The 27,239-nt window shown below is 48.1% G+C and overlaps 2 protein-coding genes across 4 annotated transcripts in view; one reads left to right on the top strand and one right to left on the bottom strand.

The window, feature by feature from the left end:
• The window catches only part of best2 (bestrophin 2), a 29,618-nt gene extending 10,473 nt beyond the window's left edge, over positions 1 to 19,145 (top strand). Inside the window, exons 6-10 of the mRNA XM_038784866.1 lie at positions 5,206 to 5,283; positions 9,250 to 9,402; positions 13,442 to 13,522; positions 16,064 to 16,218; positions 17,787 to 19,145. Coding sequence (XP_038640794.1) covers positions 5,206 to 5,283; positions 9,250 to 9,402; positions 13,442 to 13,522; positions 16,064 to 16,218; positions 17,787 to 18,798 — 1,479 coding nt within the window. The 3' untranslated portion in view covers positions 18,799 to 19,145. The remainder of the gene's footprint in view (positions 1 to 5,205; positions 5,284 to 9,249; positions 9,403 to 13,441; positions 13,523 to 16,063; positions 16,219 to 17,786) is intronic.
• Positions 19,146 to 25,483: 6,338 nt separating this feature from the next.
• Positions 25,484 to 27,239, bottom strand: part of LOC119957051 (protein Hook homolog 3-like) — a 61,524-nt gene continuing 59,768 nt past the window's right edge. For all 3 annotated transcript variants that reach the window (XM_038784660.1, XM_038784657.1, XM_038784658.1), the window contains one exon: positions 25,484 to 26,884. In XM_038784660.1, coding sequence (XP_038640588.1) covers positions 26,744 to 26,884 — 141 coding nt within the window. In that variant the 3' untranslated portion in view covers positions 25,484 to 26,743. The remainder of the gene's footprint in view (positions 26,885 to 27,239) is intronic.

The following is a 27,239-nucleotide window of genomic DNA, read 5'->3' as shown; positions in this document are numbered from 1 at the left end:
GCGGGCCTGTGCCGCGGGGGCACTCTATTCCTTCGGCGTTGGCCACGGCCTTCACGATGGCCGACGTGGAAGTGACCCCCCCCCATGGCATGCACGGGGATGACGTCAGCAGCCGCTGATGCTCCGGCGCATGCGCGGACTTCCGCCGGCCGGCGAAGTCCCTTCGGTCCCGGCTGTCAAGGCGCCAAAGGGCTTTCCCACCGGCCGGCGGGGCGCCAACCACTCCGGCGCGGGCCTAGCCCCTCAAGGTGAGGGGAAATCCCGCTGGGACGCCCTGCCCCACCGGGTAGGGGAGAATCCAGCGCCCGATCTTTGGCTACCTGGTGCGGAGGAGGGCGGGCAGGGTAGGGCGGAAACCTCCTTGTTAGCCTGCACCTGGCCCTAGCCAAGGCGGTCATTAATAGGTCCAAACAGCGATCTTTTGAGGGGGCGTCCGGCCTTACTATCTGCCCCCTTTCCATGGCTACATTCATGACTGGATGTCCCTGGAGAGGGAGCACTCTTGTGTCCACCGGTACGCTTGAGACCTCCCGCCACCAGTGGGCACTGCAGGGGCTGGTGTGCGTCATACGCCCCGGGAACATTATTTTAACTTAATTTGACCGGTTTTCTTAAACTTTACTTTTTGTTACAATGCCCCGTTAAAGTGCTTTCAATAGTTTATTGGTTGTACGAAACTGTCTATTGCAATATTCAGAAACTATGGTTGTTGTGTGAGGAGGTGCATGTTTGTAATGTGTACCTGCGTAAATAAATTCTTATTAAAGTTTGCAAAGAATGGATTCGGTTCTATCCTTCACCGCCTGGCTTTCTGGACCGTTAACAGTTAAAACATTGGGTAACTGAGTCATAGAGACTGGGTTTAATTTAAGCTCTGTGCTAAGTCAGTGGTACTAGAGCACCATAGTTAGACTCCCTTACACTCCAGGCAATGGGAAGAAAATTTGGTCCATGTTCCACCTCCTCTTGGCTACCGAGTGACCCTTTAGTTGTGCAGGGTTACAGACAAAAAGGTGGCGGAGTGGATTGGATTTTGTTTATTGTCACGTGTACCGAGGTACAGTGAAAAGTATTTTTATGCGAGCAGCGCAACAGATCATTCAGTACGTGACAGGAAAAGGAAATAAAATAAAATACATGATAGGGCAACACAGGGTACACAATGTAACAACATAACCACGGCATTGGGTGAAGCATACAGTGGTGTAGTGTTAATGAGGTCAGTCCATAAGAGGGTCGTTTAGGAGTCTGGTGACAGTGGGGAAGAAGCTGTTTTTGAGTCTGTTCGTGCGTGTTCTCAGACTTTTGTATCTCCTGCCCGATGGAAGAAATTGGAAGAGTGAGTAAGCCGGGTGGGAGGGGTCTTTGATTATGCTGCCCGCTTTCCCCAGGCAGCGGGAGATGTAGATGGAATCAATGGATGGGAGGCAGGTTTGTGTGATGGACTGGGCGGTGTTCACAACTCTCTGAAGTTCCTTGCGGTCCTGGGCCAAGCAGTTGCCATACCAGGCTGTGATGCAGCCCGACAGGATGCTTTCTATGGTGCATCTGTAGAAGTTGGTAAGGGTCAATGTGGACATGCCGAATTTCCTTAGTTTCCTGAGGAAGTATAGGCGCTGTTGTGCTTTCTTGGTGGTAGCGTTGACGTGGGTGGACTAGGACAGATTTATTCAGTAGATCTTGTAGAGAGCTAGCAGGGACACGATGGGCCAAACGGGCTTGTGTGCTACTAACCATTCTGTGGCCGGAGGTCCGACCTTACGTGGGGGAAGTGGGTGGTTGGGGGAGGTTGGGGGGGGGGGGGGGGGGGGGGGGGGAGACATGGAGATTGGCCTGAACTGGCCGATGATCTTTCCTTTGGTCAATAAGAGCATGGCCCCCTCTCTAAGGCAGTGAGAAGGGTTAGTGCTGAGTCCCAGCAACTCAGGGAGGGGGGGAGGGGAAAATGGTGGTTGGAGAGGGAGGGAGGAATTGTTTTTCTGTCTTTCTAATTGGAGAGTTTCGCTGAATCAGCAGTGTGGTGACATTACAAAAGTGCCAATTACTCCCCGCAAAGTGAATCTTCTGCTGCTGGCTATAAAAAGTTCGAAGATCATGGAGGGTTTATGAAGTGTGACGTAATGCATTTGGGGGACGGCTAAGGGATAGACAACACAGGGCAGGCTACTGAAAGGTGTGGAGGAGGAAGAGAGACACCTGACAGTGCATAACTACAGACCCTCGAAGGTAGATAAGGCTGTCAAGAAGGCATAGGAGAGGATACTTGCTTCTATTAGCCAAGGCTTTAGATACAAGAGCAGGGAGGCTATGCTGGGACCGTATGAAGCACTAGCCATACTACAGTTGGAGTACAGCATAAAGTCTTAGTCATTACAACAGGAAAGATGTAATTGGACTACAGATGGTGCAGGCAGATTGACGAGGATGTTGCCTGGCCTGGAGAAATTGAATTTCCAAGGAAAGGTTGGATAGATTGGTGTTTACCTTGGAACAGAGGAGATTGACAGGCATCCTAAATTGAAGTGTGTAATATATGGGTCTGGATAGAGCAGATAGGAAGGCCCTATTCACCTTGGGTGAGGGGCTCATACCTTTCATGGGATGCGGGCGCGCTGGGCTGGGCCAGCATTTGTTGCCCATCCCCAATTGCCCTTAACCTCAATGGGCAGCACGGTAGCATTGTGGATAGCACAATCGCTTCACAGCTCCAGGGTCCCAGGTTCGATTCCCGGCTTGGGTCACTGTCTGTGCGGAGTCTGCACATCCTCCCCGTGTGGTGCGTGGGTTTCCTCCGGGTGCTCCGGTTTCCTCCCACAGTCCAAAGATGTGCGGGTTAGGTGGATTGGCCATGATAAATTTCCCTTAGTGTCCAAAATTGCCCTTAGTGTTGGGTGGGGTTACTGAGTTATGGGGATAGGGTGGAGGTGTTGACCTTGGGTAGGGGGTAGGGTGCTCTTTCCAAGAGCCGGTGCAGACTCGATGGGCCGAATGGCCTCCTTCTGCACTGTAAATTCTATGTAAGAAAAAAAACCTGAGTCTCTCACTTGGCCATTTCCAAGGCAGTTAAGAGTTGACCACATTGCTGTGGGTCTGGAGTCACGTGTAGGCCAGGCCGGGTAAGGACGGCAGATTTCCTTCCCTAAAGCGCCATTGGTGAACCAGATGGGATTTCAGAACAATTGCTGACAGCTGCCATGGTTTAGAATTACTGAGACGAGCTTTATATTCATTCAATATTCAATCAAATTGAATTCCACCAGCTGCCTCAGTGGGATTCGAACCTGTGTCCCGAGAGCACCAGCTTGAGCCTAAAGAGGATTTTAGCCCTTTTGTTTCATTCATTCAAGGGATGTGGGCTTTAGCATTAATTGCCCACCCTTAATTGTGGTGTAGGTACAGCCCCAGTGCTGTTAGGAGGGAGTTCCAGGACTTTGACCCAGCGAGAGTGAAGGATCAGTGATATATTTCCAAGCCAGGATGGTGAGTGGCTTGGAGGGGAGCCTCCAGATGATGGGGTTCCCTTGCATCTACTTCCCTAGATGGTAGCAGTCCAGGGTTAACGAACCCTGGTAAGTTCCTGAAGTGCATCTTGCCGATGGTACACGTGGTTGCCACTGTGCGCCGGCGGTGGGGGAAAGAATATTTGTCGATCAGGCACCAATCAAGGGAGCTGCTTTGTCCTGGATAGTGTCGAGCTTCTTGAGTGTTGTTGGAGCTGCACTCATCCAGGCAAGTGGAGACTATCCATGACACTCCTGACTTGTGCCTTGTAGATGGTGGACAGGCTTTGGGGAGTCAGGAGGTGAGTTACTTGCTACAGGATTCCCAGCCTCTGACCTGCTCTTATAACTCCAGTATTGGTATGGCTGGATCCAGTTCAGTTTCTGGTCAATGGTAACCCCCAGTGTGTAGATAGTGGGGGATTCAGCGATGGAAATTCCATTGAATGTGACATTCCAGCAACATTGCCATTAACACCATAATGCACCACCATAGCCAGCAGTCATAGATTCAGGGTGAGAGTTGGAGGTTTAAAGGGGAATTTATTTTGCACCCTGGAGTTGGTTGCGATCTGGAACCCAACTCACTTCTGCACCATAATATCTTTGTTTAGTCTCAGTTTGAAAATTAACGATTGATCTAGAATCAATTGTTTGAGGAAGAGCGTTCCAAACTTCTACCTCCCTTTGTGTTGAAGCGTTTCCTAATTTCACTCCTAAACGGTCTGGTTCTGATGCCCCAGCTTTCCCCCCTAGTCCTGGATTCTGCAGACAGCGTAAATAATTTATCTCTTATCTACCCTATCTTTCCCGTTTTTAATGTCCTGAAAACCTCGATCAAATCACCCCTCAATCTTCCAAATTCTATGGAATACAACCCGAGTTTGTTCAATCTCTCTTCCTTACTTTACGCCTGCAGTGCGGATATCATTCTATTCTATCTGTGGCCGAATGTCAGATTGAGACTTCTGTGGAGCAATTGAAACGTTCACTATGTCAGGGGTGCTCTATAACCGCAAAGTGTTGTTGTTGATGTTGAACGCAGAGCTGGCTCAATGTCCCAAGATGATATATATCTCGGGAACTTTGTCATGAAGAGGGTCAAGCCTGGTGAACTCCACGGGAGATCCACGGGCCTGCAAAGATCAACATGAAACGAGACAATAGTGACGCCAAACAGCTTTTTGTGAACAATTGCTGATGTGATCCTAACTACACAGTGTTGCCCTCACAACAGTTCTGTTCCTTGGGGGTGCAGTGAGTGGACGCTGGCGTATTTGCGGCTGCTTATATGCACAGTGGTTAGCACTGTTGCTCCACAGCGCCAAGGTCCCAGGTTCGATTCCCGGCTTGGGTCACTGTCTGCGCGGAATCTGCACGTTCTCCCCGTTGTCTGCGTGGGTTTCCTCCGGGTGCTCCGGTTTCCTCCCACAACTCCCGAAAGACGTGCTGTTAGGTGAATTGGACATTCTGAATTCTCCCTCTGTGTACCCGAACAGGCGCCGGAATGTGGCGACTAGGGGCCTTTCACAGTAACTTCATTGCAGTGTTAATGTGAGCTTACCTGTGACAATAATAAAGATTATTACTATTATTACTTGTCCTTCATTTATTGCTTTTCTTTCCTGACTCCAGGAAAGATTATTGGCGGTCTCGAATAATATTGCACCTTTTTGTTCCCTGTTTGTTTTTTTTTCTTATTCAGGAACTGAATACTTTTCGAGCCAAGTGTAGCCTTCTTTTCCACTATGACTGGATCAGTATCCCACTGGTGTACACACAGGTAAAGGTTTATCTTTCGATTGTGTTAGACGCTTTGACCATCGCAGACTGAGTCACCATGGGTGGCTTGGCAACGGGTAGCTGATGCTCCCGAACGAGGCGGGTCGCAGATTTTGGACTGCCTTGACCATCCACTCGCTTTGTTAATCTGAACCGGCAGAGATGCTGGCTGGCGTCTGTGCCTGGTTCCTGCATGAAAGGTGGGTGTCGATCCCCATCTAGTGGCTCATATTGGAAATGCATGTATGTGTGTGTGAAGTCGAGCGATCAGAGCCCGTGTTCTCCGGCTGTTGGGATTCACTTTTCCCATTGGAACCTCCCCCCCCCCCCCCCCACCCCCCTCCCTCCCACATCCATGGGTTTCTTGGCGACGTGAGGTGGCTTCAATGGTAACAGGGCACTGCCGTGAAACACCAGGCTGGGGTGTGGGGTGGTGGGCTGGAGAATCCTTGCCCCAGGAATGCTTTACGTTTGGGTATGATGCTCCCATAGGATCAGAAACCTGGGCCAGTGAGTGTGCAACCTGGGCCAGTGAGTGGGCAACCTGGGCCAGTGAGTGGGCAACCTGGGCCGGTGAGTGGGCAACCTGGGCCGGTGAGTGGGCAACCTGGGCCGGTGAGTGGGCAACCTGGGCCGGTGAGTGGGCAACCTGGGCCGGTGAGTGGGCAACCTGGGCCGGTGAGTGGGCAACCTGGGCCGGTGAGTGGGCAACCTGGGCCGGTGAGTGGGCAACCTGGGCCGGTGAGTGGGCAACCTGGGCCAGTGAGTGGGCAACCTGGGCCGGTGAGTGGGCAACCTGGGCCAGTGAGTGGGAAACCTGGGCCGGTGAGTGAGCAACCTGGGCCGGTGAGTGGGCCGCAGGAGTGACCTTCCTTCATCTCAGTGGGCCGCAAGGTTGAAATCGGGGCTCGTTCACTAACCGTGACCCCATGAATAAGATTAAATACATTTCATACATGCCGAATATTTCATAACGAGTTGTAGAAAATGCTTCATCATTCATAGGGTTGTCATCAACTTCAATGGTAAAAACAAATGATATATTTACGCTTTGGACGCTGAGGGAGCGTACGGCTCTCACAGTCGATGTTGTGAGCAATCAGCTCGCTCCTCACTCCGCTCGCCCTCGCTTAACGTGTGAATCACTTCAGTCAGACCGGGAGTAAAAAAACTACACGGGCGGAAATCAGCAGAATGTGGCGACCCTGCGCCTGGGCAACGGTCAACAAAATGTCTCATGGGGGCCGCACTCAGAACCCAGATAGACTGCAGGTTTGGGTGAATAACGTATGGACATTCACGTGACGCTAACATATAAATTTAGAGTATCCAAATCTTTTTTTTCCCAATAAGGAGCAATTTAGTGTGGCCAATCCACCTACCCTGCACATCTTAGGGCCGCATGGAGGTTAGCACAATTGCTTCACAGCTCCAGGGTCCCAGGTTGGATTCCCGGCTTGGGTCACTGTCTGTACGGAGTCTGCACGTTCTCCCCGTGTGTGCGTGGGTTTCCTCCGGGTGCTCCGGCTTCCTCCCACAGTCCAAAGATGTGCAGGTTAGGTGGATTGGCCATGATAAATTGCCCTCAGTGTTCAAAATTGCCCTTAGAGTTGGGTGGGGTTACTGGGTTGTGGGGATGGGGTGGAGATGTGGGCTTGGGTAGGTAGCTCTTGCAGAGAGCTGGTGCAGACTCGATGGGCCGAGTGGCCTCCTTCTGCACTGTAGATTCTATGAATTTGGGTTGTGGGGGTGAAACCCATGCAGACATGGGGAGAATGTGCAAACTCCACATGGACAGTGGCCCGGGGCTGGGATCGAACCCGGGTTCTTGGCGCCGTGAGGCAGCAGTGCTAACCACTGTGCCACCGTGCTGCCCTCCATTCACAAATAAATAACTACTTGGGCCTGATGGTGTCGGGTGGTTAGTGCCCAAACCCACCCCCTTCTGTTATCCACACCTGGCATCCCCAGCGTGAATTGTACCTGGCGAGGAGCTGGGCATGGGGTGGGGTGAAATGGCAAAGGGAACCTCTTCTGGGACACCTTCGCCCGCTGTGCGAACAGAACCAAGAGCCACCCATGAATCGTTTGCCGACTTCGCCAAAATACTCTTCATCAGAAAGCGAGCAACATTCATTCGTAAAAAGGCAATCATTTAATTTACACACCGCTTTTCACAACCAAAGCGGTTTACAGCCAATGAAGTACTTCTGAAGCGTGGTCACTGTTGTGTGGGCATTGGAGGAAACACGGCAGCCAATAACGCGCACAGCAAGATCCCACAAACAGCAATGTGATAATGATCGGATGTTGATTGAGAGGCAAATATTGGTCAGGCTGCTAGGGATGATCTCCCCCCCTCCCCCCCCCACCTCCCCCCAGCTCGTCAAATGAAATTCTACTGCATGTAGCTACTCCAAGGGGGGAGGGGGATCTGCTGTAATAGTCCGCCACGCTCGTCTATCTTGTGCTATCCTCACACATCCGCCCTTCTGAGATTTCTTCTTTTTTACACCCACCCAAGTGGTTCAAAGTGTCGTCCGAAAGACGGCACCTCTGGCAGTGCAGCACCCCCTCGGTATTTCCTTACGGGCGGGAGGGGGGTGGGGGAGGCCCTCCAAATTCCCGTCTGTGACGATGCCTGCCAGTGGTGGGACTGGAAAATCCCACCCATAACTATCGCGGAGTGTCTGAGAGAGGTTTAGGGAGAGAATTGCAGAGCTCAGGTAGCTGGGGTTTGCTATATTCCTGATCATTAACGGGTGATCCTCCGTTTGAACTGCATGTATGTGTGTTGGGGGGGGGGGGGGGGGGGGGTGAAGATAAGGCTCAACTTCTTTCCTTTGGGTAAATGGTCCATGAAGACTTGGCAATAAGGTTTGTTCATGAAAATGGGTATTGGAGTGTGGGACAATATTGTGCTGGTACCATGTGGAACTGAAGTGTCAACATTCACAGGAGCAAAGGAGTTAACATTACACAGTGGTCTGTAATCAGACGCAGCTCAGTGAGCATTTGGCGTAGTGGTAATGTCAGTGGGCTAGTAATCTCGAGGCCCAGTCCTGTGGGGACACGGGTTCAAATCCCACCATGGCAGCTGGTGCATTTTCAATTTAATTAATAAACTCTAGAATATATATAAAAAAAGATGGCCTCAACCATGACAACTATCATTCATTGTTGTGAAAACCTATGCCGTTAAGGGTGGCACAGTCCAATAGCACAATGTTAGCACTGCTGCCTCACAGCACCAGGACCTGGATTCAATTCCGACCTTGGGTGACTGTCGGTGCGGAGTCTGCACGTTCTCCCTGTGTCTGCGTGGCTTTCCTCCGGGTGCTCCGGTTTTCTCCTACAGTCAATAAATGTGCGGGTTAGGTGGATTGGCCGCGCTAAATTGTTCTTTAGTGTCCAAAGATGTGCAGTCCCTAGGTGGAGTTGTAGGGATAGGGTGGGGCAGTGGGCCTAAGCCGGGTGCTCTTTCAGAAGGTCGGCGCAGTCTCGATGGGCCGAATGGCCTCCTTCTGCACCGCAGTGATTCTATGAAATCTGCCTCTGAAATGGTGAAGCAAGCCATTCGGTTCGAGGGCAACAAACAACCGGCCTTGCCAGTGAGGCCTACATCCCACGAAAGAAAAGAAAAGTTGGGAGAGGGCTTTTCCCGAATGTTGATTTTCTCCCTCCCAGATTCTTAATACCGCTCTGAGATGTTGAGCAATGGCCATGAGATTCCCTTTAAGGAGGGAGAGATGGTCTTACCATCAGCTAGGGAGACATGCCCTGGATAATACCCCTACCAAGTCAGTTTTGGAGCAGCATTGATGGGTGTTGTGCATCTGGTCATCTCCTCCTCAGGTGTCCACATATGGTCTGCAGCTATAGGATCGGAAGATGATGTTGAAAACTCTGGGAGTCTTTGCTCGCAAGCATGTTAATGATACGTCTTCCCCACCTTCTCTCTCTGCAGGTTGTCACCATCGCAGTGTACAGTTTCTTCATGACCTGCCTAATTGGACGCCAGTTTCTTGACCCTGCCCAAGGCTATGCAGGGCATGACATTGACCTGTATGTTCCCGTGTTCACTCTGTTGCAGTTCTTCTTCTACGCTGGCTGGCTGAAGGTAAGGCCACAACTGTGCTCCAGTGCACCTTTATTTAGCAAGAATCTAACCCGTCTCAATCACTTGGTCTCCATGCACCCTCGCTGGTTTACTGGCACGTTTACTTGGGAGATTGTCAGCTTGCTTCGATGAAGTGCTATTCTTGGAGTTAGGTAGTTGTGAGTTCCAGCATCACACCGATCGAGGGTCCAAGTGGCCGACCCCTGCTCTTAGTTTGTATGTTTGGACGCATCTTGTTATTCGACTCTGAAGTCTGCTCCCTATAATCGTTGGCCCATTTGGCTTTGGCTATACTCTGGAATGCAGAAGGACGAGAGATGATCTGATTGAAACATACAAGATTCTGAGGGGTTTGACAGGAGAGACTCTGACATTGTTTCTGCTGGTCGGCGAATCTAGGAACAGGAAACGGTCTCTGGATCAGGGGTCACTGATTTAGGACTGAGATGAGGGGAAATGTTTTAACTCCGTGGATTGTCAATCCTTTGAATTTTCTACCCTAAAGGCCTTTTATTTTTTTCATGGGGTTAGTATCGCTGGCTAGATCAGCATTTATTGTCCATCGCCACCTAGCTTTGAGAAGGTGGTGGGGAGTTGCCTTCTTGAAGATCTAAAGTCCTTGTAGTGTAGGTACACCCACTGTGCTGTTAGTGAGATAGTTATAGGATTTTTACTCAGGGACTGTGAAGGAACAGTCGATATATTTCCAAATCAGGACAGCGAGCAGATTGGAGAGGAACCAGCAGGTGGCGATGTTCTCAAATGTCTGCTGCCCTTGTCCCTTCTTGGTGATAGAGGTCACCGGTTTGGAAGATGCTGTCAGAGGAGCCTTGGCGAGTTGCTGCCGTGAATCTTGTAGACCAGGGGTGGGCAAACTATGGCCCGCCAAAGGTCTTTATGCGGCCCACCGAGATCAAGTCATAAAAAAAAATTAATTTTTTTTTAATAAGGTTAATGGGGGTGGGGGGCTGCTGTTGGGTTACTGGTATAGGGTGGATACGTTGACTTGAGTAGGGTGATCATTGCTCGGCACAACATCGAGGGCCGAAGGGCCTGTTCTGTGCTGTACTGTTCTATGTTCTATGTTCTATATGAGGCGCCCAGAATCATAACCGGGCGAAGCGCCATTTTTGAAAAGTAGACAAAAAGAGGGCTAAAGGCAGGATGCCGCCGGGGGAAGCGCTGAGGTATATGCCGCACGCTAATTGGTTACAACCGGGACTATTAATTAATATACTATGCGGCCCTTTAAAATTGTGAATTTCTGAATGTGGCCCTTGCACGGAAAAGGTTGCCCACCCCTGTTGTAGACTGTACACACAGCTGCCGCTGTGCTTCAGTAGTGGAGGGAGTGAATGCTGAAGGAAGTGGATGGAATGTCAGTTCAGCGGACTGCTTTGTCCTGGATGGCATTGAGCTTCTCAAGTGTCCCTCAACCAGGGAAGTGGAGAGTGTTCTACACCCCCGGCTTGTGCCTTGTAGATGGTGGACAGGCTTTGGGGAGTCAATGGGTGCGTTACTCCACAGAATTCCCAGCCTTTGATCTGCTCTTGTAGCCATAGTATTTATAAGGCTGGTCCAGTCCAATTTCTGGTCAATGTCAACTCCCAAGATGCTGGATTGTGGATATTGTTGAATATATCAGAGGCTGGAAAAGACAGATTTTTGGTCCCAGAATATCAAGGGATTTGGGGAGTGTGCGGGAAAGTTAAGTTGAGTCTGAAGATCTGCCATGATTGTATTGGGTACAATGACAGAGGGGGCTCGAGTGTCATAATGTCCAGTCTCGCTCCTATCTTTTATGTTGTTATGTTTCTGAGATCACATCAGCACTAAAATGGGCTTTCGAAATAACTGTACTTCGTGGGTACCGCGTAGTATTTACTTCTAATCTCACCTAACTCTGCTGTTCAACCTTCTTAATTCACTCATGTTGATGGTAGCCATGATGTGGAGATGCTGGCGTTGGACTGGGGTGAGCACAGTAAGAGGTCTTACAACACCAGATTGAAGTCCAACAGATTTGTTTCAAACACGAGCTTTCGGAGCACTGCTCCTTCATTCACCTGAAGAAGGAGCCGTGCTCCGAAAGCTCGTGTTTGAAACAAACCTGTTGGACTTTAACCTGGTGTTGTAAGACCTCTTACCATGTTGATGGTGAATTTGATTCTAATCGTGTTTCATATATATTTGACACTGGGGGAAGTAAGCTTGTGAGTACGGTACAAGGGAAAAAAGCTATTTTATAAGGATTCTTATCTCCTCTGTAGCAATGCTGCTATGGCCAATATTCCTCTGAACTTTGCTCGACCCTCCTAAGCTGCCAATGTGCTATCCTACCCCCTCGTCCCCTGGTTCAAAACCATTTTTTCGCAAAGCTGTGGAACTCGGTCAGACTTTTCTGCTACCGTCTTGGCTCTCAGTCCCTCGAAACGAGGACGGCTACTGCCGGGCTTTGTGATTGGTGTGTCCTCAGGTGGCTGGGCTGGCCAATCCCAGAGGTCTTTGGGCGGGAAGGATAAGCGTTTCCCTGAGGGAGCGGGAGCTTCCTCTGCAGCAGAGTTCACGCGATCCGTTTTCGGACTGCGTTGCGGTTTGTAGATGAGGCGCCGCCACGTGGTACGTTTTGCCAAGTCGCCCTTTCAGTGAGGCTTTCAGAGTGCTCTGAGGATGTCAATTGGTGTGTGACTGTGCCAACTCTCAGCCTGGTCACTTGTAACCAAGTCCCCAAGAGTTTATGCAGCGTGGAAATGAGCCGCTCTAGAAGAATATTGATATGGTTGGATCTGGAAGTAACTATGGATGATAGTTTCAGCAGCAGAAATTCAGGCAGCCGTGGAGATGGAGAAATCACAGAGGTGGAAGGGGTGGGCTCGGTGTGGATGTTATATTATCAAGGCAAGAATTCGCAAATGTTATTCCAGGTAATTGAGGACATGACTGATTACCATGAAGAGGAGGAGATGCAAGGGAGGATGGCATCAGAGGAATATTAAGCACGTAACTGGGCTAGGGTCTGGCAGATGGAATACAATGTTGACAAATGTGAGGTTATCCATTTTGGTAGGAATAACAGCAAACGGGATTATTATTTAAACGATAAAATATTAAAGCATGCCGCTGTTCAGAGAGACTTGGGTGTGCTAGTGCATGAGTCACAGAAGGTTGGTTTACAAGTGCAATAGGTGATTAAGAAGGCAAATGGAATTTTGTCCTTCATTGCTAGAGGGATGGAGTTTAAGACTAGGGAGGTTATGTTGCAATTGTATAAGGTGTTAGTGCGGCCACACCTGGAGTATTGTGTTCAGTTTTGGTCTCCTTACTTGAGAAAGGACGTACTGGCGCTGGAGGGTGTGCAGAGGAGATTCACTAGGTTAATCCTAGAGCTGAAGGGGTTGGATTATGAGGAGAGGTTGAGTAGACTGGGACTGTACTCGTTGGAATTTAGAAGGATGAGGGGGGATCTTTTAGAAACATTTAAAATTATGAAGGGAATAGAAAGGATAGATGCGGGCAGGTTGTTTCCACTGACGGGTGACAGCAGAACTAGGGGACATAGCCTCAAAATAAGGGGAAGTAGATTTAGGACTGAGTTTAGGAGGAACTGCTTCACCCAAAGGGTTGTGAATCTATGGAATTCCTTGCCCAGTGAAGCAGTTGAGGCTCCTTCATTACATGTTTTTAAGGTAAAGATAGATAGTTTTTTGAAGAATAAAGGGATTAAGGGTTATGGTGTTCGGGCCGGAAAGTGGAACTGAGTCCACAAAAGATCAGCCATGATCTCATTGAATGGCGGAGCAGGCTCGAGGGGCCAGATGGCCTACTCCTGCTCCTAGTTCTTATGTTCTTATGTAACACAGTGGTTAGCACTGCTGCTTCACAGCACCAGGGACCAGGATTCAAGAATCCAGAAGGCTCTTATTACAGGAACACGTTTTTCAAAAAGTGTTCATCTCACTTCTTGGGGTTGGCTGAATGAATGCTGTAGGTTGTGGGCCAAGAACCGGCACTTTGATTAAGTTGCTATGTCTGTTTACAGGTAGCAGAGCAACTAATAAATCCCTTTGGAGAAGATGATGATGATTTTGAAACGAATCGTTTGATTGATCGAAACTTTCAGGTAATGACTGCTGCACTCAAAGGACCTTGGCTGACACGGTGACAGTGTCACTTCCAAAGTCCCAACGCCCGCTAGCAGAGCATGCACACTCAACTTGTTCTATTAATGTTTGTTTGATCCTATTGAAAAAGATAAGCATGGGCAGATGCACTGCCCAGTTGGTTAGCGAGTCACAAGAGATTTTTTTGAGAGTTTCTATGGTTGGTTGATCTCTGACCTAACTGGAATGGGAGGGTTTGTTATTTTCTATTTTGTTTGTTATTTACAGCACAGAAGGAGGCCATTTGGCCCTTCGTGTCCGCACCAGCTCCCAAAGGAGCATACTAGCTCGTCCCATTCCCCAGCTCTATCTCCGTAGCCTCCTAAATACATCACCATCAAATATATATCCAGCTCTCATTTGAAACCTCCGATGGAATCCAGCTCCACCACTCTCCACCAAGGGGCTGTTTAGCTAAGGGGCTGTTTAGCTCACAGGGCTAATCGCTGGCTTTGAAAGCAGACCAAGGCAAGCCAGCAGCAAGGTTTGATTCCCGTAACAGCCTCCCCGAACAGGTGCCGGAATGTGGCGACTACGGGCTTTTCACAGTAACTTCATTTGAAGCCTACTCGTGACAATAAGTCATTTTCTCCCAAGCAGCGCATTCCAAACCCCAACAACTCCATGAGGAAAGAGGTTTCTCCTCATCTCACTCCGAGCTCTCTTACCAGGACCGTCTTGAAATTGTGACCCCTCATCACTGACACACCAACTAGTGGAAACAGAATATCCTTCTCTACCCTGTCAAAACTGTTCAGAATTTTGAACACCTCAATACAGTCGCCTCTTAATCTTCTCGGCTCCAAGGAGAACAAGTCCAATTTCTCCAATCTTTCCTTGTATCTAAAATTCCTCATTTCTGGTGTCATTCCAGTAAATCTCCTCTGCACTCGCTCCAGGGCTTTAACATCTTTCCTTAAATAAGGTGCCCAGAACTGAACACAATACTCCAAATGTGGTCTGACCAATGATTTGTAGAGGTGCAGCATCACTTCCTTGCTTTTATTCTCTGTGCTTCTATTTATAAACCCAAGGATGGTATCAGCCTTCTTAACAACTGTTTCAACTTGTCTGGCCACCTTCAGAGAATTATACACTTGGACCCCGAGGTCCCTCTGCTCCTGTACTCCCCTCAAAGCTGTATTGTCTCCCCATGTTTCTCCTATCAAAATGCATTATCTCACATCCGCCAGGTGTCTACCTATTTGGCCAACTTGTTAATGTCCCTCTGAAGTTGCTCAGCATCATCCTCACAATTCATTATTCCCCCCCTCCCCCCCCAGCTTCGTATCATCTGCCAATTTAGAGGTTTTGCCCTCAACACCCACCACTAAATCATTGACAGAAATCAGAAAAGGCCAGGGTCCCAACACTGAGCCCTGGGTAACACCACTTTCATCTCGTCTCCAGTCTGAGAAATGTCCAGCTATATCCACCCTCTGTTTCCTATCTCTTAGCCAACTTCCAATCCATGCTGCCAAGGAACCATCAATCCCAAACATTTTTAATTTGCTAACCAGCCTGCCATGTGGCACCGTATCAAAAGCTTTCTGAAAGTCCAAAGTTGTTTTTAGGGTGTCTGGACTAGGAACGTTTCAGAAGAGGCAGGGTTCCAAGTCTGGATTGCAACCTAGTCGGAAAGTGCGGCAGGTTCACAAAAGAATAAAAGCAAATTACTGCGGATGCCGGAATCTGAAACAAAAGAGAAAATGCTGGAAAATCTCAGCAGGTCTGGCGGCATCTGTAGGGAGAGAAAAGAGCTGACATTTCAGAGTCCAGATGGCTCTTTGTCAAGGTTTTAAGACAGAGAAGATGGGAAATATTTATGCTGTGGAGTGAGAATGAAAGATGAGTCATAGCTGCAGAATAAAGACACAGACAAAAGGATAAAGTTCTTCTTCCGACTCTCTCATCTGTCGACATTGTAAATGACAAATGGCCACCCAGTGGCTAGCACTGTGGCTTCACAGCTCCAGGGTCCCAGGTTTGATTCCACGCTGGGTCGCTGTGCGGAGTCTGCACGTCCTCCCAGTGTCTGCGTGGGTTTCCTCCGGGTGCTCCGGTTTCCTCCCACAGTCCAAAAACGTACAGGTTAGGTGGTTTGGCCGTGATAAATTGCCCCTTAGTGTCCAAAAAGGATAGGGGTTATTGGGTTAGGGTGGAAGTGAGGGCTTAAGGATCGGTGCAGACTCGATGGGCCGAATGGCCTCCTTCTGCACTGCATGTTCTATGTTCTCTTTGTAAGTTACTGAAAAGTTGGAGGCACTGATGGAGCCAAACGGCAGCATGAATTCAGTCAGGAGGGACAGCAAGAAACCTAGAGGTGGGGGATATTTTGAGGGGAGTATCAATTTTTGACTGTATCTCCTCTTCTCCCACACCCCTCACCCCGCCCTCCCCGAAATCTCTCCTAAACAATCCTCGGCTGAGTTACTCTTGTTGAGTTGGCTGTCCCTTTTTTGCAGGGTTGCATTGACTGTAGTTGTGACTGTTGCATTCAGGTGTCAATGATGGCGGTCGACGACATGTATCAGGATCTGCCTCTCATGGAGAAGGACCGATACTGGAACGAGTCTAACCCTCGCCCCCCCTACACTGCTGCCACCGTGATGGTGCTGCAGAAGCCGTCTTTCCAGGGCTCCACTTTCGACATGACGTGAGTTGTTACATCCTGGCAATATTGTGGGAAACACGGCCTCCACTTTGTGTGGCCTTAAGTTAAACGGTCTTTAAAAATGTGTCCAAATTGTACAATTGGCTAACTTAAAAAAGTACTTAATTGGCTGGAAAGTGCTTCAAGTCATCCAATGGTGCAAAAGGAGATATATAAATGCAAGCCTAAGGTGGGGGAAGATATTTTGAGGGGGGTATCAATTTTTGACTGTATCTCCTCTTCTCCCACACCCACATGGGGCAGTGGTTAGCACTGGGACTGTGGCGCTGAGGACCCAGGTTCGAATCCCAACCTTGGGTCACTGTCCGTGTGGAGTTTGCACATTCTCCCCCACAGTCCAAAGATGTGCAGGGTAGGTGGATTGGCCACGCTAAATTGCCTCTTAATTTTTTTTTTTTTAATTTAGAGCACCCAATTCATTTTTTGCAAATTAAGGGGCAAATTAGTGTGGCCAATCCACCTAGCCTGCACATCTTTGGGTTGTGGGGGTGAAACCCACACAGAGACGGGGAGAATGTGCAAACTCCTCACGGACAGTGACCCAGGGCCGGGATCAAACCCGGGACCTTGGCGCTGTGAGACAGCTGTGCTAACACCTGCGTCACCGTGCTGCCCATATGGCCCCTTAATTAGAAAAAAAAATTGGGTATTCTAAATTTTTAAAAAATGTAAAAAAATGCTAGCCTTGTTAAAGTATTGGGAAGAAGTCATAAATTCATCTCCCTGTCACGAAAAAGGACGTTGCTTGTCAATCTGAGGATGTCTATGGAGCAACGTTACACTGCACTTTATTAATTAATCTCACTGGGGTTTTTTTTTGCAACATCCAAAAATAAATTTTGGAGTATGCACAAAGATGCTGGTTTTGGTTCAATTCCCTAAAGATAAAGCACCTAGGGCAGCACGGTGGCCTAGTGGTTAGCACAACCGCCTCACGGCGCTGAGGTCCCAGGTTCGATCCCTGCTCTGGGTCACTGTCCGTGTGGAGTTTGCACATTCTCCCCGTGTCTGCGTGGGTTTCGCCCCCACAACCCAAAAATGTGCAGAGTAGGTGGATTGGCCACGCTAAATTGCCCCTTAATTGGAAAAAATAATTGGGTAATCTAAATTTTTTTTAAAATAAATAAATAAATAAAAAATAAAATAAAAAATAAAGATAAAGCACCTTGTTATCTCTAAAAATGGTAACCCTTCGAGCAAACCGCTGTGTGCCTAATGTTGACATTGGTTATCTGTCAACTGCAGAGCTTAGACTATTTCCTTCAAATCTACCTGCTAAAACGTGGGCACCTATTTGATTTTGAACGAGCTGCGACGGTGCTATCTTATGCCAAAACCAACGGCCTGCTTAGCTGGGGACTGATCTGTTCAGAGTAGGGAGTTCTGCAGCCACCATTCTGTCTGTCACACAAAATAGCTTAGCGGGATCTTGCTCTGTATCAATCCATTGTACGCATATGCAAAGTACACTGAAATGACCTGAGGAGCCAATGAGCTCTTCCAAATTGAACTCTCAATCTTAGTTCTCTTTTTTTCAAAAACAATTCTAGGATTTCGAAAGATGACATGCATTTCCAACCAATGGAAGAGATCGAGGAGAACATAGCACAAGGCAATCGCTACCACGTTCCGCTGTTCAGTCGCCTCTTGCCCACTGGCCCTTCGCCAGCAAGCTTTCGCAGCAACATTGCCCGCACCGCCAGGCCTTTCCACCTGCTGAAGCGAAGGAACAGCGTGTCCTCCGACGCCTCCATGTACAGCTGCCTGTGTCAAGACACCCAGTCCACCGTCTGCTCCTGTGGAACCTACAACGACCACAAGCCTCTGACCAAGATCCACTTCCTCTCGGAGGGCACGGCGGTGGAAAGAAAAGGGACCGAGGCCGAAATGAACAGCTTGAGCTTTGGCGGGCAAGCCGGCGAGGAGAAGGTGCCAGCTTCGGACGGCCAAGGTACTGGAAGGGAAGCGGGCGACAGCCAAGATGGGTTTCCTGATTCCCCCGCTAAAGCTAGCAATCCCACTTTGGAAGTCGATCTTCCCAGTACACCGACCGTCTCGTCTATCACCGAGGAGGGCATTCCACGGGGAGGCGATCTGATATTTTCCTACGATCCACATGTTAACCAGTTTGAATCTTATGAAGACCATGACTGTAGAATCCAGTCCCCTTTAGTGACTCAACCTAGCCAGAAACCCCCTGATCACAGCTACCCAACAATGGAAACGGTTCCAGGAACTTGTTTGGCAAAAAGCCCTGGCTCACCTCTCCTCTCGTGTAACAACGCTCCACTTTCAGTGGGTACTAGCTTTGTGGAAACGCGCACCTACCGAGGAACTTATGGCCTTCAGCATCCAGCGGTTGGGGTGAAGACTGAGACTCCGCTACTGCCTCTTTCCCCAGCCGAGGAGGAGCCCGGTGAAAAGTCTGAGTGGCCCAGGGCGACCAAGCGCTCCTTGCGTGCGGACGGGACAGAGGATGAGAGCACGCCCTTGCACATCTCTGAGCCGCTGCGCGTTAATGGTAGAGAGGCCTTCCATTCAAAACCCCCCTCCCAACTGTGAAGGAGAAAAGAGCGACCAAGATTAGCGACCATGATTTAGACTGAACTTAAAAAAAAAACTGAAGAAAAGCCAACTTAGTGGCCTTTTGCGCCTGTAACTGTCGTCGTATTCAGCACCTTTTGGAACAGTCACACTCTTCGCACATCACGGGTTCAAGTGCAGAATTGGTTGCGCTGTCCACTTATTTTGCAAAACTTAAAACGGTTCAAATTCTTTTGGCGTTTGTGCAAACCATTTAAGAATCCCATTATTGGGAAGTGAAGGCAATTGCTTACATGCAAATTTACAATGTTAGGGTCCTTTCCTCCTGATCCTTTACTCTTTATGGTTGCCGAGGGGCTGCAAAGTTGCTGGCCATCGTTATAAAGCTTTGTTAGTGATGACATCCACCGACAAAGCGACTGTTGATCTGCCTCCTTTGCGTTGAACCCCACTTGTGTCTTGTGTGTGTTTCCAAGGTTATACTTCAATGCACTAAGATGCTGCACTGATACACAGATGGGCTCAGGCATTAGCACCGACCCAAGGGCTAAAGACCTACCTGAATGATAAACATGTGCAAGAAGGATCTACAGAATCAAAAGCAGTGATGATAGCTTGGATTTTAATGAACTTCACTGACTCAATCCTTTTGTAGTGATTGCACCGGCCTGTGCCTATGTGTTTTATGGTTTTCTCCCCCGCAGGGGTATTTACCATTGTTCAAACACTCACATAAACTGCTGAAGTCACTGAACGCTGGGAGCCTTGTTGCGTTCATGAAAAATCCACGTGAGCCATTTAGAACTCACTGGAAAAATCTAATCGCGCCAATTGTTGCACAAGAGTGACGATTAACAGGCACTTTGGGAACAGCTCCTGCTTGTTGGTGGGCTGCGTTTGCTTTGGGGAGAAAACTGAACTCTGGAACGTTCCGGCCCCAGAATGTCTTATCTGGTCGAGGAGGAAGGATTTCACAGATACATTGCATAAGAATAGCAGACATAAACCATGGGACCAGCCTTTTCCCCACATGACCCCAGTGTCTTCGGCACTGTGATGATACATGATCGCATGTGTTGTTTGTCCTTTTAAGGGGAATCTCGATAAGCTCAAGGCTGTAAAGGATAGGCTACATAGATAAAGTTGGGTAAAGAGGGCTTGTACGGATAATCAGTTGAACACAAGAAATGGAAACAGGAATAGACCAAACAGCCCATCTAGCCTGCCCCACCATTCAATACAATGATGGCTCATCTCCGGCTTCAACTCCCACTTTCCCTACCACTCTGCATATTCCCTGATCTGTCTATCACAGCATTAAATATATCTGACACTGGAGCATCCACCAGCTTCTGGGGTTCCAAAGAATCTCCTCACCTCAATCCGAAGTGATCAGTCTTTGGTTGTAAGGAATCCTCTTCTGATATTTTTGGAATGCAAGGGCGCCTTGAATATTGTGGGTCAGTTGATAAGAATCCATCGTCTTGCATTTTAAAAAATACTAATTTTATGGGACTTCGGCGTCGCTGGCTAGGCCAGTCTTTATTACTCATCCCTAAAATTAAGGTGACCGTACTTCCGTATCAACAGCTGGGTTAAGTCTTTGACTCAACTGCAAGTGACAGCCGAATGCTCGGACAACTGTCTTGCTTATTACCAACATTGTAGTTGTTGCAAAGAATGCCTGCCACTGAGCTCGAAGGCACATGGCCACCTGCGGTGTGAACTTTGCTGGACAGTGGTCAGTGGGATTGCTTTTTCTGGTGCTGACAAAGGACTCTCTCATTCCTCGAGAGGTGGCGAGGTCATGGTTGTAAGCATTCCCGATTGACGGTCCTGTCGTCAGTGGTCCCAGACCAAGGCTTTACAGCCCAATCTGTGTTTCTCTCCCAGTAAAGAGAAGTGGTAAAATTAGCCTGAATCTGGTTACTTAGTTGAGGGCTTAACGTTTTTTCCCCCACAATTAAGGGGCAATTTAGTGTTGCCAATCCACCTACCCTGCACACCGTTGGGTTGTAGGGGCGAGACCCACGCAGACATGGGGAGAACGTGCAAACTCCACACGGATAGTGACCTGGGGCCAGGATAGAACCCGGGGTCCTCAACGCCGTGAGGCAGCAGTGCTAACCACTGTGCCGCCCGCGATGTAGTTGAGATTATAGAACATACAGAGCAGAAGGAGACCATTCGGCCCATCGAGTCTGCACCGACCCACTTAAGCCCTCCCCTTTCAACCCTATCCCCGTAACCCAATAACCCATCCTAACCTTTTTCTGAACATTAAGGGCAATTCAGCATGGCTGATCCACCTAAACTGCACGTCTTTGGACTGTGGGAGGAAACCGGAGCACCTGGAGGAAACCTACGCAGACACGGGGAGAACGTGCAGACTCCGTACAGACAGTTACCCAAGCCGGGAATCGAACCTGGGACCCTGGTGCTGTGAAGCCAGTGCTATCCACTTGTGCTACCGTGCTGCCTTATGAAGGGAGAGAACGTAAATGGATTTGGAGAGGAGGGAATAAGGCTTTTATTGCTTTCTTCTTCCCTGCACCTGGCCCTGGGAAATAAGAATACCCAAGAGCAGATTAATGAGCTCCTGCCAATTGCACGCTGCAATTTCCAGCTCCAGTTGGGAATCTGTTGAGATTGTCATCCTGGTCTGATCTTATTTGGAAAAGCAACGTTCTGGCATATGTTTTTAGATCTGGCAGAGCAAAAGAACCATTGGCCGCAACCCAGTCCGGTGTGGAAACTGGACATTTACATAAAGCCCGGCCTGAGAAAGAACATTCAATACATCAAAGCTCAACCCTTCAAATGGCGGGGGGTGGGGAAAAAGAAAATGCGGAACTCAAAACATTTGTACAATAGATTTGTGTATCTCCAGTTGGACTTTATAAAAGAAATCAATTTTCTATTTCATGTATTCTTTCTAAGCGGTTAACAAATGCGGTTCTGGTGAAGTGAATGCGTTTGCATGTGTAAATGACAGGGTTGGATTTTAAATGTGATTTGAACACTAAATCACTGGAATGTGGTGATATTGGAACGTGCAAGTTGTTCCATCACTTACTGCTCGTGCCTCAGTTATCAGTAATGTTTTTGACTTTACAATAAAGGTAGATGATATTGCTTGGCTGTCCTTGAACAATTTGATAACCTAATTAGATCTGATGTTAAATAATTCTGAAGTAGATCTGTGGGCCCCTCAGTGACCAGAGGGTGCCTCAGGATCCTATCAGGTTGCTTGGCTCACTCATTGCCAAAAAAAGGGACAAACCTTTCATTGGACTTATGGATTTTAACGGATTGAAATATTTAAATGTATTCACGGCTTTACCCCATCCCATCTCTTCAGGGGACCCCCTCATTTGCCTCCCGCAATGTCAGTTCCTCCGACTCTGGTATATTGACCACTCCCTTCCTTCCACGACTGCCAAACGCGCGTCTTAAATAAGGGAATTCTCCAAAACCTCTCCTTAAAAATCCACCTCTTTGGCCAAGCCTTTTGCCGCCCCCTCCCTCCCTCCAACATCGCCATCAGCGATCATTTTTATAATCCAATTCCAACTCTGCACTTTGGGGGCTTCCAGCTAATTGAAGGGCGCTATAAAAATGCAAATTGTTGGGGAGTCTGGGGTGGGAGCACAGTGAACAAACACTCACGACAGATTAATCACGGGCGCAGAGTAGCACAGACCAGTTTGTTGTGAACATTTGCCAATTGTCCATTGATTCAATTCAAATTGGGTGGAAAATATTTCATTGATTACAGCCCAATTAGCCCATCCGATATTGAAAGACAATTATTTCCCCCACAATTGTTTGAACATTCTGAGTGGAAGAAAATTCAACTATTCTAGCCAAAGCTCCAAGATCGAGCGTGTAGTGGTTAAGGTCACCCTCAACTCTAGTTTCAACTATTGTTAAGCCTAAATTAATTATGGATTGCTTTGTTCTTGTACTATCAGTCACTTAGGTCGACTGCATTTATTCCTCCCTCCCCCTCGGAGAAGTACAAAAATGCTAATTCTGTCAAAGTATTCTCAAGAAAGACGGACAATTGGGTTGAACATACAGTAAGACATGGAGGTGCTTTCAGAGAATCATTGGGATGCTGGGAGAAATGATTAATCGAGAGTGCCGAGGTGGAGTTGGTTTCTTTGTGGAGAAGGACTGTGGTTTAATTAGGTGACGAGAGATCTGTGCTTAAAAAGGTGACAGAAGGGCGGCATGGAGGCACCGTGGTTAGCGTTGCTGCCTCACAGCGCTGAGGATCCGGGTTCAATCCTGGCCCCGGGTCACTGCCTGTGTGGAGTTTACGCATTCTCATCTGTCTGCGTGGGTCTCACCCCCACAACCCAAACAGATGGGCAGGGTACAGGAATTGGCCACGCTAAATTGCCCCCAATGACTATACTTCTACATGAGGGAATGTGCAAGGAACCCGAGTGACACTGTTGAAAAGTCTCCCACCCAACTCCATAATAATGACTGGGTAACATTACACATTCGAAGATGTTAGGAAAATAAACCACGCAAAAGCAAAATATTCTCAATGCTGGAAATCTGAAATAAAAATCAGAAAACGCTGCAAATACGCAGCAGGTCAGGCAGCCTCTGAGGGGAGAGGTTCAGCATTGGCGTTTCTGATCGAGTGGTTTTCATCAGAAAAATGAAACGGTGGAGCCAAAGAGCAATGACGGGCAACCTCACAAAGTTTACCGTTTTCACAGATCATGTCCGTTGTTCTTCCCCACTTAATCCAGAGATAAGGACTTCTGATTCCACCGTGGCAAATTGTCAAACTGTTTAGCGACGCGGAGATTGACACCAAGGAATAAAGTGCGACCACTCTTTTTCAAGATGCCAATTAATTCAACTGAGGTCCTTCAGACAAATTGCCTCCCCCGACAGACATCCGATGCATTAGCATGTACTTTAAATAAATAAATTTAGAGTACCCAATTATTTTATTTTTTTCTCCCAATGAAGGGACTAAATTGCGTGGCCAATCCACCTACCCTGCACATCTTTGGGTTGTGGGGGTGAGAGCCACTCAAACACGGGGAGAATGTGCAAACGCCACACAGACAGTGACCCGGGCAGGCCGGGATCGAACCCGGATCCTCGGTGCCATGAGGCAGCAGTGCTAACCACTGTGCCGCCCTCTTTATCTGCATTGTTACACTGATCTTTCAACACTCGCTTCCATATGTCAGAATTGGCATGATGTGGCATGCCAAGATTCTCAGCTTCGTTTTCATGGCTAATCAGGAGTTCAATTTAACCTTTTCATTTTTTGGAAATGCATTCTTCCAGCATTCCAATCCTTCACCTTATTTCTTCATCGCACTTTCCGTCCGACTCTAACTTACTCATTAGGTAACAAAATTTATTGATCTGTGAGATCGCTCATTCTCCACCGTGATCTTATATTCTGGTATGATTGTCCTGTTGGACACTTACAATTTACGCTCAACCTTTTTGTTCCTCACTTTCATTCACAACTCCAACCAAACCCTTTGCAGTTCCTCTTCAGAGCCGGCAATAAGAACGGTGTCATTGGCGCCTCTCATGTTGTTCAAAAGTTGTAACTCCAACTAATAATCCAGGAAGGTCTACAATCTCTCCAAGAATATTTTCAATATACAATCGGGAGAAATCCCCCCCCCCCACCACCACCCCAGGTTTGAGCCCTCTTTTTATCGTCGCAAAATCATATAGAATACAGTGCAGGAGGCCATTCAGCCCATCGAGTCTGCACCGTCCCACTTAAGCCCTCACTTCCACCCTATCCCCGTATCCCAATAACCCCATCTAACCTTTTTGGTCACTAAGGGCAATTTATCATGGCCATTCTATCTAACCTGCACATCTTTGGACTGTGGGTGGAAACCCACGCACACACGGGGAGAACGTGCAGACTCTACACAGACAGTGACCCAAGCCGGGAATCGAACCTGGGACCCTGGCGTTGTGAAGCCACAGTGCTGTCCACTTGTGCTACAGCGTTGCCAGTTAGATTCGCGTCAACGTTTACGGCTACAGTGTGCTGCCGATAAAGATCTATTATCGCTCTCAGATCTTTGTTATTAAGGTCAAGAGACTCTAACATGCTCATCAGGTTCTTCACTTTTCACCTCATCAAATGCCTTAAAAAACACATGAATACATTTTTTTTCACCGGTTTCTGATAGAAGGCTTAACATCTCGCATTCCTCTTTGGTCCAACAAAAAAGATGTTGAGGAGCTGAAATTTCTGGCATTACCTTTCTCCTGGCTCTATTCGTCAGTCTTCGAAGAAGGATATTAGTGATGGGCCTCATCAGACAGATGGTGCAATGGAATTCATAGTAAATTGCTCCCAGCTTTTTAAAAAATAAATTTAGAGTACCCAATTCATTTTTTCCAATTAAGGGGCAATTTAGCGTGGCCAATCCACCTACCCTGCACATCTTTGGGTTGTGGGGGTGAAACCCACACAAACACGGGGAGAATGTGCAAACTCCACACGGACAGTGACCCAGAGCCGGGATCGAACCTGGGACCTCGGCGCCGTGAGTCAGCAATGCTAACCACTGCGCCACCGTGCTGCCCGCTCCCAGCTTTTTAAGGAGATTCCACTTGAGTTGTAAACTTCACTAAAGAGTCAGTTTGTCTATTCCAAAGTGTTAAAAATCACAAGCAGCCATCTACGCTTACATATATAAAGGACGCAAACTTTATTTAAGTTAACAAAAATGTAGGACAGCTGATAGAATCTAGACTCCATAATCTAGACGCTGCGTTGAGTACAGCTGAGATTCAATTTAAATATAAACTAAAGTGTTTTCTTTAAAAAAAAATAATTCAGTCCAGCTAATCATTTCACAGCCCGACTCCCCCGCGTGCTGGAGACCTTCACACCAGCAAGAAAACCATAAAAGTTAATTAGCCACAAAACCTAGTAAAATTCAACTCACCTAAATAGTCCAGAGAGAGAATCAAACCTAAAAACGTTCAACTTCCTCATCATTAGAAGAGAAGACAGAAAACACTATCATTTAGGGGGAGGGGTCACATCCCACTACCTTCATTGTGATGGGCAGAATCTCCTGTCCCCACTTCAATGCAAGCTATTGAGCCTGCATGCCACCATTCAATCCAATCAGAATCAATCAGCTACCAGCTAATAGTAAAGTGCAAGGACCTTGGGTATAAACCATGCCAGTAATTCAGAGCAGCCTGGCATCATCAGTCAGACCTACAACTGCTTCTGTAACGTAACAAAACGAGACTCGGACCCTCCAAGCTGAAGGATAGCTCTGAAAAAGGAAAGCAGCAACAGTGTAAAAAAAATGATTGTATCAACAGTCGTAGGGTTATTGCAGACGAAGGCCCACACAGGCCTACTTCCCATTCATAAGCAGGACCCCCCAGAGCTCCTGGTCCAGCTCGATATGCCCAAGGACAAAAGGTAACTGCTTGAACAGCGAGTGCTGTTGGGGGCTGAGAAGAGGGAGTAGTGGTGGCAAAAGGGGAGAGAATACCGACTGAGTATCTGAGACTGGCCATACGAGGGGGATAAATGAATACAGCTTAGGGAGAAAAATCATTCACCACACCCTGGGTCATGGATAGCCCTGGATTTAATCCAATTCTCTGTACGGTCATGTCCCTTGCTAGTTGTTCCCAAGGGTATCATTGATATTTGGCATAGTTCTTTAAAAAAAGCTTTCAACGCTGAACCAAAACCATGTCCCTGGTTTCTAAAACGATTAGGAACGGAAGGTGCCAATGTGAAGAATTCTCCTGCAGGATAACTTAAAAACCTGATGGTAGGGAGGGTGGGGAAAAGAGTGGTACACTCTGTAACCTTTTGGACAGAAAGCAGTTAGTGTTTTTTTTGGGGGGGGGGGCTGTAGTTGCATTGAGATACTCCGACTGCTCTTGATGTTAAGTGTGCCGGATTGAGAGTCTATCTGGTCACAGACTGGTGCAGCCAGTTTGGGTGTATGCGACGAGCGTTGGTAGCTTGTCTCTGTTGAGCCAGGAACGACTGGGCTGGACCTGGGCCCCGAGATCTTTCTTCCGATACTTTCTGGTGAAGAGCCATTCCCTGTGGGAGAGCGAAGCGGAAAATTATGCAAGCCCAACATTCCAAGGTGGATAAGCCAACAAGTATAAAGAAACGACCGGAGTCCGATTACGTCAAACAACAACCACTCCCACCATCACCACGGCATGTAGGCCCCAATCCCGAAAGACATGCTCGTCAGGTGAATTGGACATTCTGAATTCTCCCTCTGTGTATCCGAACAGGCGCCGGAATGCGGCGACTTGGGGCTTTTCACAGTAACGTCATTGCAGTGTTAACGTAAGCCTACTCGTGACAATAAAGATTATGGTCTGAAAACTCCTGGATCAAGCTCATTTTAAGCATCAGCTTTGGCTCAGTGGTACCATTCTTGCCT

This window comes from Scyliorhinus canicula, chromosome 25, assembly GCF_902713615.1.
Source record: "Scyliorhinus canicula chromosome 25, sScyCan1.1, whole genome shotgun sequence".
Lineage (NCBI taxonomy): Eukaryota > Metazoa > Chordata > Chondrichthyes > Carcharhiniformes > Scyliorhinidae > Scyliorhinus > Scyliorhinus canicula.
Note: the sequence above shows the minus strand (reverse complement) of the source record. Positions and strands in the feature narration are given on the sequence as shown.